At 43.1% G+C, this 11,980-nt stretch overlaps 1 protein-coding gene across 1 annotated transcript; it reads left to right on the forward strand.

Annotated features, from left to right (window-relative positions):
• Positions 1-2,411: 2,411 nt before the first annotated feature.
• LOC124297730 (extensin-like) lies at positions 2,412-2,873 on the forward strand. Its single transcript, XM_046749041.1, has one exon. It carries the CDS (start codon positions 2,412-2,414, stop codon positions 2,871-2,873), a length of 462 nt encoding a protein of 153 aa, XP_046604997.1.
• The last annotated feature ends 9,107 nt before the right edge of the window (positions 2,874-11,980 follow it).

Genomic DNA, 11,980 nt, shown 5'->3' on the forward strand with positions numbered 1-11,980 from the left:
TGATGTAGATACAATGTGAATGGTATTCCCCTTAAAAACAAAAAACAACTAGGGCTAATATGAAGGATGAAAATAATGGTAAAATTATGACAGAGTTTGTGGGACTGCGAGCAAAGCTGTACACATTTACTACGATGAGCGGGGATGGGGAAAAAGTGAGGTTTGTCCCAGCCCCCCAATAGCTATAGGATAAAACTGTAGACGTAGAATTATTGTGAATATTCACGTTTGACGCCTCGGGCGATCCGCCATCATGCGGAAACGATATTGACTGGATTTGAAAATGTGAATTCATATACTCAACATTTATTTATTTATTCATTTATTTATTATCAATATATTAGGAAATTATTCATTTTTATTTGTTTACCTCGAGAAAAGTTTTCAGAGAACGAAAAAAAGTTTTCGGAAAATGAAAACAAGTTTTCTGAAAACGAAAAAAAGTTTTCCGAAACTGAGAAAAAAATTTTTCGAAAACTTTGTTCCCACTTGATTAACACGTGAAAAAAGTTTTCAGAGAATGAGAATCAGTTTTCCGAAAATGAAAAAAAGTTTTCCAAAAAATAAAATGTGCAATAATCGTATGGAAAAATTGCAGATGATTATCATTATTATTTATATTATCATTATTATTATTTTTATAGTATCGAGTATGGCACATGTGCATTCAAAGGAGATAAGTGTGGAAATATTTGCATATTCAAATCTTTTATCGTAATTCGGAAAATACATACAAATTATGTTACATGTCTGTTTTATTTATCCAGCTATTGTGCGAACTATCAAAACCCAACCACTTCACATAGACCTGATTCTCCCGTTTGCGTAATACTTTCTCCACAAGATAGCCGTCGGGGCATTCTACTTTGCCGAGCTCTTCCTCGTAGAAGCCCCCCTCGATGGGATGATCTTTATAATCGGTAAGTTTGTACGTCGGTGAATTGGTATTTTTCACATCACTCACGGTGAATATTTCTGTCGTCCAATTGGGTGTATAGCCTTTTTCGAATACATTCTTGTACTTGCTGATTCGAATTCCATCGCCCACACTGAATTTCCGCGCCCGATCACTTCGTTTGATTTGCCGAGGCTTGTACACGCTACGATACAGCTGTTTTTCATTCTCCGTGCAAACATCCACCGGTTTCATTCGAATCGTGCGATGTCTGGTGTTGTTGTAGGACTCCATTAAATCAGCCAAAATATTAATCCACTCTTACGATCCTTGGAGAGTAAACCGCTTCCACATTTTATATTTCAATGTTCGATTAAAACGTTCGCATATCGACGCCTTTAAGTTGCTAAATGTCGAATATATGTTGATATTGTGATGCTTCACGAGGGCTTTGAATTCGATGTTGTGAAATTCTTTGCCTCGATCAACGTGTAGGTATACGGCTCTAGGTCAGTACAGATTCTATGGCAGCAGTAACATCTTTCCCACTCTTGGACTTTATCGGCACCGCCCAAGCGTACTTGGAAAATATATCAATGATTGTTAGTAGGTATTTGTATCCCTTGTTGTCCGAGCTGTAGGCGGTCATATCGACGAGATCAGCTTGCCAGGTCTCATCCAGTCCGCGCACATCTACGAATCGGCGCGGATAGTTGCGTCGAGCCTGTCTGTGAAGTTCAGCAGCTATTACAGCCTTCATTGTTTCCCACTCTTCACCTTTCAATTTTTCGAATTGGCGCTCAACCACTCTAGTTCCTCAATCGATACTAATTCCCCGCGGGCTTGTTCCAGCACTGGTGTTGGTTGATCCCCAATATGTTTGATGCGACACAACGCGTGTTCACAACAACCTTGTGAAGTCAACTAGTCGGTCGCGCGCCTTACAACTCACGCACCGCAACAAGCGTTTCACGCTTTCTAGTCGCGCGCCACAGAAGAAAGTGTTACATCACGCGCGTCGCTCACGCCACCCACGCAGCCGAGCGCGTTCCGCAATCAGCCAACGTGGTCTCCCGCTGCTGAAGACCAACCGAGGATGCGACAAGAGACCACTGATCTCATCGATCGGCAGGACAACTTCGGTCTCACCGGATTGACCCGCAATACGACCTGCACTGCTACGCTACGCGACGCTACACCACGCTATGCCACGCTGCGCCACGCTGCGCCACGCTGCGCCACGCTGCGCCACGCTGCGCCACGCTGCGCCACGCTGCGCCACGCTGCGCCACGCTGCGCCACGCTGCGCCACGCTGCGCCACGCTGCGCCACGCTGCGCCACGCTGCGCCACGCTGCGCCACGCTGCGCCACGCTGCGCCACGCTGCGCCACGCTGCGCCACGCTGCGCCACGCTGCGCCACGCTGCGCCACGCTGCGCCACGCTGCGCCACGCTGCGCCACGCTACGCTACGCTACAGTCACGGACCATCACGCAGACTTTTGGACAACTGCGCGATGGACTCTTTCCAACTGGCAACAGCCAGCCCAACAAAAAGGGCAAGTTTCCTCAACCCACCGGCTTCTTGGGTGTTTCGACCTGTGGACCTCCCTTCAAAGCCTTTGACTAGGCCACCTGCAATCCTGCTTTCGCTGTGGGACGTCAGACGGGCTAGAGTAACGTCTCCGAGCTACTACCGTCGCATCCCAGCAGCGGTTTCTCTGCTTGCAGAGACTCCACCCACCTATGTGTCAACGGCCACACAAACAGAACCGTCTGACAGCGAGTGGGAATCTCCACAACAAGCGACCGAACCGGAGAATCGCCGTCCTCCCACGCCGCCTAGCTCTCCAGAGAGCCGCTACACACCGCCACCGAGGACCACACCGATTCGTCACCAAACCTCATCGCTGAAGCCTCCACCGCGGTGCAACATAACCCAGGCGATTCCTTTACTAGCGTGGCAACCAAAATACTAACTTCTTTGTACATGTGTAAATAGAATTATGAATAAATAAGGTGTACATACAACATGAACAAATAACTCATCTTTGAAACCACAGCGACCTACTCCTTCCACGCGGCTCGGTCGAATAGCTAACAACAAACAGCGAACAACATGTTTTCTACGATTTTGTTGTTTATGCGTAGCTGTTTCAACTCCTCGTTGTGATTATGCGGGAAACTCTCAAAATTTGATTGAAAAGTATCCACAATATCGACAGACATAGACTGTAAAGCAGTATTGAGAACTTTTGAGGAAACAGCATCGGTGGAGTGCTGCGGATCAGCAATGTTACACAATCGTTTACCATCCAAATCGTACCGATTGTCGTTGATGATTTTGAATCCAACACCCGGAGGCCCTCGAATAAATTTTTCACCCCCACCACGCTCCGAGTGTCGTCCAAATATGTCTATACTCATCACTGGACGGTCACTGAACAAATGATGATTCTATGTTCATCCGCCGCTAATAAACGATTCCAGCCTCGCGCAACTCCTCAATAATGGAGACTATTTCGTTGGAATGGCTGGTATTGCCTGCAGCCTGTGACGCCATAAGCAGCCGGAGACGATCTACAATTTCATTCGGATCATCCCAGTAGACGTAATCAACATCTTGGACATCCTTTCGCGCAATCTGATAGTCGGGTAAGCCTTTACCCGATTTTTTCGGCGAGCCGACGTGTTATGCAATGAAATTTCTATACTTTGCGCTTTTTAAATCATCTCGAAGGCTTCCATCGGCTTGGTAACGTTTTCGATGCGCATTTGTCGTTGCTACAATTTCTATGTAATTATTCTTGTCCGCGTTATTGACAACCGATGCATCAGGCGATTTTTTAAACAATAATTCAAGTAATTCTGGTGTTCTCTCATATCTTTGATCTCCAGATTTTTTTCATTGACCAGATTATCAATGAAATTAATCGGCGTATCACCAATCATTATACCGTTTGTCAACTTTCGAACACCGTATGTGGTTTCCAAATCTCTCTTTTTGCTTGTGCTGAACAAAGAAATTTCACCAAACTTCAGTGTTTTATCATTTGCATCCATGAAATTCCCATCATCCATATCCTCATCCTCATCATCATCATCATTATCTCCGGTACTCTCGTCATCTTTTTCTTCTTCTTCTTTTTTCATTGTAACATCCGGTAGTTCCGTTTTGATTGATTGTTTAATATGCTGCTGCTGCTGCTGCTGCTGCAGCTTTGAAGAATCCTTGCAACGGCGTTATTAAAGGCTTGAATACCTAGCCCATAACCTGTTCAGTTGTGTCCTTGTCCAACTTGAGCATCTTATGCTTCCGCCGTATGACATCGAATGCTTTCGATATTTCACTCAATGTATCGCTATGCTTACGAATCTTGGCACTCTCCATGTTGCTGACCCGATTGTTGCAACGTAACTGTCCAAATTTATGTTGGTCAATGCTTATAAAGCAGTCAAACCCCTTCCTATAGCGCCCCCCGTTGATTTCGCCGTCCTTGTCAATTACGGTGGAACTGTAATTGTCATCATTCCAGCATGCCGAGCACAAGTCTTTAAATTGCTGATACGTCATGTCTGTGTTCACACGAACGTTGTAGATATGTTTCAGATTCATATCATCCTGCCGAAATAGCACCAATAAGTTTGCATTGTCACGCACTAGGTGTTTTGGAATGGGCGCATACGTTTGACTCAGATGAAAGCTATCGATATCGCGATGCCTGCCCATGCTGGAGTATGCTCTGATATTATCTTGCTTTTCACAGGCCACATCGTCGAAAATCATAACAGAGTTGGGGCGAGCATCTTCCGGTCTTACAACCTCGTCGTTCTCACGAAACGAAAAATAACCCACACCATGCACGGGTTCTAGTAACTTTTGCAAAAATTGATACTCTGGCTGGATAAGAGATTTCGATTAGACGTAGACATTTTCGAATCGGAATCCATTGCCGTGCGTGATAAGTGAGAGAAGAGCGTCAGTTTTACCACAATTTGATGGCCCGCAAAAGATTGCTTTCACGGTATTTGGTAGCAATTTTCCATGTCGTATTTCTATCTTCCCATTTTCGCGTCGAACCATTTTATCGAAATTCGCAATAGTTAGTTTATCGGGCTGATCTTGAAATCTCATGATGCTTGGCGAGCATGACAACGAGAACTAAAATGACGGTATATAAATTCCCCCTTTTTATAGAAGTCACGTTAAATGTTGCCAGAATATGAGGACGTGCACACGGAAAAAACGCGGTGGTGGTTTGTTGAATAAAATCATCAATCATCTCCCAGTTGAATTGCACGTACCAAGGTATCAGTACTGCGGACCTGGAAAAAAATTAGCCAAGAGGTTGGCTCGTAGCGATTTGGGGATTAATCCGCTGGATGCTGCGTGCAGAGACCACGACATTGCGTACGCAAAGAATCGCGATATTGCAGCGAGAAATCTTGCCGACAAAGCGCTCGCTGAGAAGGCGTGAAATCGCGTCTTGGCCAAGCACGCTAGTGTGGGCGAAACGGCGGTAGCCTGGGGAGTCTCCAACACCATTAAAGCTAAATCTAAACTTGGAATGGGCTTAGCTGCGAAGCCGTGGAAACTTGGAGTGGCTGCGAAGAAGAAATCTAGAACAGGTGGGAAGAATAAACATCGGAAGAGAACGGTGAACCTTAAATCCATCATCACAGCAGCAAAGGTCGCCATGCGACCGGGTTATAAAACCGTTGAGACGGCGTTGACGGGTGCTCGTGCGGCTGCGCGTGGGATTGTGAAGAATGCTCGTATGCCTCACGTTATATCTGTGCCTGATAAAATTGGTAGCATCCTGCCGTTTCTCATTCCAATTCTGGCCGGTCTGAGCGCTACTGGAGCTCTTGCGGGTGATGCTGCGGATATAGCTAAGGCTGTCAACGAAGCTAGTGCCAAGAAACATCGGTTGAACGAGACCAAACGGAACAATACACCAATGGAGGCGATTGCTTTGGGCAAGGGATTGTACCTGCCACCCTACCGCAGCGGAATGGGCCTGTACTTACGTCCGGCAAAAAACTGATAAAGCTACCTCACCGAGCTCACACCAACATTGATTTACTCAAATATGCTGAAAATATGAAAATTTCGCGTTTTCATGGTGTTTTCATGCGGAATGATCTGCCTCAATCGGGGGCAAAAATGCGAGAATCCGCAATTATTAATCTTGACGATAAAGACGGCCCAGGGACACATTGGGTTTGCTTACAAGAAAAATGGTGGCCATGTTGCGTATTTCGATAGTTTCGGTGATTTAAACCCGCCTAAGGAGCTGATGAGGTATCTCGGTGTTGGTAGCGTTGAATACAATCATAAGAGGTATCAGGAATACGATACTGTGATTTGCGGGCACTTATGCCTCAAATTTCTCAGCGAACAACTATAAAAAGACAAGTGCCGCACGAGCAAGCATCAGTCGTGTCGGAATCGTTGACGTTAACACTGTCAGGCACATCCTCCGTGCTGAAGGCTCAATATTTCCCTCCAGTCGAGTTATCACCGGAGAAAAACTTTGTTTTAGGACTCGTCGATTTCCTCACATTTAATTCAATACCTAATATTTATGAGACGTGTAATAAATTTTACCTGAAACGAGCGGACAACAGCAGAGAGAGCATTACAATACCCACTGGAAGCTATGAAATTGCGGATATTGAAAAATTTTTGCGTAAGGAGCTACCCTCCGACATCACCCTCAGTCTGAGAGCTAACGACAACGAGCTGAACAGTGAAGTCACGTGAAATCACGTGGTAGACTTCAAGCCCAAAGATTTCATCGGCCGATTATTAGGATTTAAAGCGGTTGAGCTAGCACGAGACGTTACTCATAAATCTGAATTAACAGTGGCTATACTGAAGGTTAATACTATACGCGTTGAGTGTAACATAACCGCTGCGGCGTACACAAACGAGCGTCGAGCTCACAAGATTTATGAATTTTTCCCAACCGTTCCATCAGGATATAAGATTGTCGAAGTGCCTGCCAGCATCATTTACCCACCAATCGCCGTACTGTCGATACATCATTTACAGCTCAGAATAGTCGATCAAGACGACGAGCTGATGAATTTTCGCGGCGAAACGATTACTGTACGTTTACACTTGAAATCACTCAAATAATGGGAATCGTGTTTGAGACGAGAAGGTTGGGTAAGAGTTATAAAAGTCAGACGTCATGGGCACAAATCATCAGTCGCCCGACACCTCTGACAACGTTTATACCGCCCACGAGACTGACACCGATGAACGTTCGGTTTCTCCAGAGCCTGGATCTTCGATTACGTGGAAATTTTGGAAAATAATAATTCTTGTCCGCTGTATCCCGCGTGTGTGTTACCATGGAAGAAATAATAGAAATACAGAAACCTGTGGTATTCGACGAATCGATCGCGCACTCTGAGATTCATGCCTATCAGCCGTTTGCATCATCCGCCTTCCAGAACAACGATGAAATCCATATTGTTGTTCAACATCAAGACTTGTGTCTATTGCCCAGTGAAAGCTCACTACACATTTATGGAAAAATCACAAAGGATGATGGTGTGGCTGCGGTGACGGTTACGAAATTGATCAATATGGCCGTTTGCCATTTGTTTGAGGAAGTTCGCTATTAGTTGAACGGTGTAGAGATTGATCGGAATAAAAATGTTGGCATCACCAGCACTATGAGGGGTTACGTATCCTTGAGTCCAGGCTAGCAATATAGTCTGGAAAATACCGGGTGATTGAGTGGGGACAACGAACTAACCCATGCCGCCGGAAATTTCGATGTTGTTTTACCGTTAAATTATGTGCTAGGCTCCGCCGAGGATTATTGCCGAGTTGTTGTTAATGCTGAACATGAGTCAATTCTCACACCTTCCAACACTGATTTGAATGCCGTGATTCAGGCCTCGATCACGGAAAACTTTGAAATCACCCTAAGTAAAATCGAGTGGTTGTTGCCCTACAACAAACTGGCGGATAAACCGAAAACTCAGCTACTCAACTACATCGCCAAGGATCCGGCCATATCCATGAGTTTTTGTTCTTGGGAAACGTACGTGTATCCGATGCTCCCGTCAACAACGCGGCATAAATGGTCAGTCAAGACATCGACGCAGTTTGAGAAGCCGAGATATGTCGTTCTAGTATTTCAAACTGCAAGGAGAAACGAGCCGCTGAATAATTCTGGCGTATTTGATCATTGTCGGATCAGAGATGTAAAACTCTCCCTCAACTTGCAGTGCTATCCCTACGGAAATATGAATCTTGATATATCCAATAATCAATACGCCATTCTCTATGATATGTATGTTCGGTTTCAAATGACCTACTACGACAAAGAAGCTAAGCCTCTGCTATCGAAGCGTGAATTTATAAACCGAGCCCCCCTTATCGCCATCGATTGCTCCAAGCAGAACGAAACATTTAAAACTGGACCTGTGGACATTCGATTGGAAATTGACTCTAGCATTGCGTTCCCGCCTACACACTTCTGCCTACTGCATGATCTTGCATGATCGCATTGTTGAATATAATCAGATTAGTGGTACTGTGAAAAAATTGGTATAAGTCAATTTTGAGGTAGTATGTTTAATGATTATGACTATTATTGTGTGAATAATGAAAATGTTTGTAAGGTTATTTGCTCAATGTAAAATACGCTGATCTATCACCATTATTACGTATAAGCTGAAAACAGAATGTAATTGTTGAGCAATAAAAAACATCTATTTAAAGCATGCAACCGCTATTATTTGAAAAGTTCACCCACCCTCACCCACATGATAAATAAAATAATAGAAAATTTCTACCTATCAATGGAATATTCCTTCAAACTATTTGAGAATTTGAATTCAGGGTCATGGTGTACCGTATGACAAAGCTATGAAATAATGCTAATTATGCCATCAATAAACTGTGATTAATAAGTATTTTTATTTCTTTTAACAGATGCTGCCTCCAACAATACATTCATATATTTATATATTCATTTTACATTCATTTGAATATAATATATAACTTAAAATAGGTGTAACTGTAATTCGAAATATATATAACTACAATAAATTCTATTAATATTTTTTGTACGCATAATATTTACATTTTTTCTGTTTTGTCGAAAAGACAGAACGATTTCGCGAGAGACCCCGTGCACCCCTTGACATACCACTTCTTTAAACGCTGAACATTTTCGAAGGCGCAGTTGTATCCCGTTGAAACGTTTCCATGATAATCACAGCACCAACCCGTCTCTTCCATATGTCATAGTTTTTCCAGTGATGGTGGTGAAATGTGTAAATCTTCCATGTTTGTTACTGGTTTTGCCCCATCAAGGATCTTCGTCATCCACCGTTTCTTCTCCTCACCTTTGACATATACGTACATAGCATGCATATTTAACAGCCTTTGTTACAATTTTCTGCACCTCAGCATAAGGTTCGATTCCCGCATTCCAGGGTATTCCGTGAAAATTGCGTGTTAGCCAAGCATTAGTAGCTTTGTGTTTAGCTGTTAGATCCGCCCAAACGTACGGCGGTTTGAAGAGAATGCGGCTCGAACCCGAAGAGTTTATGTTTATGATGCAAAGTTCCTTGGGTATAAATTTACCGTCGGGGCCAACGAAACTTTGAATGTCCATGCTCATCTCCATACTGCAAGTTGGAACAGCGCTTTCTGTTACGCTCAAATTGCTCATGTATCGCACAAAAATTCAAATTTGTTGTATTCGCCACCTTGATATTTCATCCTAGAATGCCCTCGATTATCGTCTTCTGCATCCCGTTGAATTGCACCACATCATTTTTCATGAGACTCACGATTTGGGGGGGGGGGGGGGGGGTGAGAATATTTCGAATTGCTCATTTAGCGCGAGAAGAATACTCGTGCCGTACTTAGTATTTACACGTCTTACCCCCGTCACGTTGTACTCTCCCCCAACCTCCAGATCTGACATTCTCTCAGTGGGTAGCTTTTCCAGGCGACAGACGAGGTTGATTTTATTTAGATCCATCACGTTCGATGTAGGTTTTATAAATTTGACGTACTATGGATACTGAAGTTTACGATGGGAAAACTTTCAGATCAATATAACGCGTTGAATAAGCTCGCGATTTATATACCAACCAACCACACTTTTCCCCTAATAAATTCTTGAAAGTGAAAGTTCACGAATCATCATCAACATCCCCAGCCTACCTAATTACGATGTCGCCATCCGGTCAACTAACGCAAAAGAATGTATTCGAAGTATGTGGAAAATATTATTTTTTGCCCTGGGGGTAAACTGTTAGCGTGGAAGTTTACGGGTGACGGTGAAAAAATTCAAATGTTCGCTCATCCAGCCAAGAAATAAATCACATTGTCAAACAGTTTGACGATAAAAAAATCAAAATGGCTGCTCATCCGGCTAAGAAAAAATCAAAATGGCTGCTATCTGAATGGCTGCTCGTCAGACGGTAAAATCGGTTTTTGGTCCAGAACTCTCATATCCCATCTACTGACATCTAAAAAATAGGGTCCTATGACGTAGTCTCCTATGATCCCGGCCCAAACATTCACAGCCCATTGATTTTGAAATGCAGTTTGTCGCAACCAGTGAGGATTTTCCTGGGACCAATAATGCATATTAGGCCGATCTACTATCCCGGTGTTATTAAAATGCGATTCATCCGAAAACAAAATTAATTCCAAAGAAATAGCATTCGTAAATGGTAATTGTTCCGAAAGCCGATGGCAAAAAACCATTCTATTAATGCAATCATCTCCATGCAATTCGTGCACAAGATTAACTAAGTACGGATGGAATTTATGTCTTCTGATGATTCTTGAGACGGATGATTGGCTAATGTCAACGATATCGCGACTCATTTCCCGGGTACTAATGTGCGGTACTAATCAGCTGCAACAGAAGCTAAGATAAACTCCTCCATAGCACTCCCAGTCGCAATGCGAGGTCTGACGCGTACTTTGTTTTTACACTTCTGTCTCGCGTAATCTGGCCTCTAGACGTGAGAATACTCGGTGTGAAGGGCTATTTTCTCTAAATGAAAAATTGTTAGAAAGGCAATGAGATGTAACGAACCATTACTGTTATTATTATCATAGAAGTAAAATAATTATTCCTGCAATTCCTACAATCAACATGCTTCTGTTCCTCACTTATCCGGATATTTCCCCCTATAGACTCTTGCAGCAGGTGCGGCACTTCTTCGGCACTCACCGTAAACAAGTAGCATATTGGTATATTCACCTACACTATAAGGGGCCGACTCCATGTATGTCAAATACGTTCCATTCCTCTGATCATACTGATTAAACTATGCTTTGCTAGGCCTATGAGTATACATGACATTCATATGCCAACATAAACGTACATGTTGACATTTCGTACTATCGTCTTTTCTTTGTTGTCATACGTCATTATTGTTTCTGATTCATAGTGGTGACGTGCATGTAGATGCCGAACCTCACTTCAATAATAACACTATTGACTTTTCGACGGTATACTAAACATATGCCAAATCCGTCAATAAAGCTCCCCCCATTCTCGCTGTTTCAATTGACTCGCTCCAGATTGGCTAAGGAATACGGCCTGATCCATTAACTGAGCTCCTTCCATTCTGGACGTTTTAAGTGACTCACCATGTATATTTATGTACTCAAGCACAACGCAATAGTTGCATACATGCCATCTATTAGTTTTTTGTCTCGCGTTTATTATTCCTGTATTAAGTGTGATAACAAAAGAGAGGTTTATGCTATAAATTTTCTTTAATCCAATTTTTCAGTTCATTTTTCACTGTCTGTTTACTATTGCTCATTGTCTTTAATTCGGTTGATAGTTTATCAAACAATCTAAGGGCTACAATGCAACTGTTTTTATTACTTACAGTTTTGTTAATTTTCGGCAACATAAGGCGTTTATTTCTGGTTTTGCTTATAGACTGTTCATATTTAATTCTGAATTCATTATAATGGTGATGTGGTGTGACGTCCCCAGGAACGTCTACTACATTACGCCTACTATATTTTCTTTTTTCACTTTAGTCTAAAGAATTGTTGCTCTCTTCCCTCGCC

The sequence above is a fragment of the Neodiprion virginianus genome, chromosome 2 (assembly GCF_021901495.1).
Source record: "Neodiprion virginianus isolate iyNeoVirg1 chromosome 2, iyNeoVirg1.1, whole genome shotgun sequence".
NCBI lineage: Eukaryota > Metazoa > Arthropoda > Insecta > Hymenoptera > Diprionidae > Neodiprion > Neodiprion virginianus.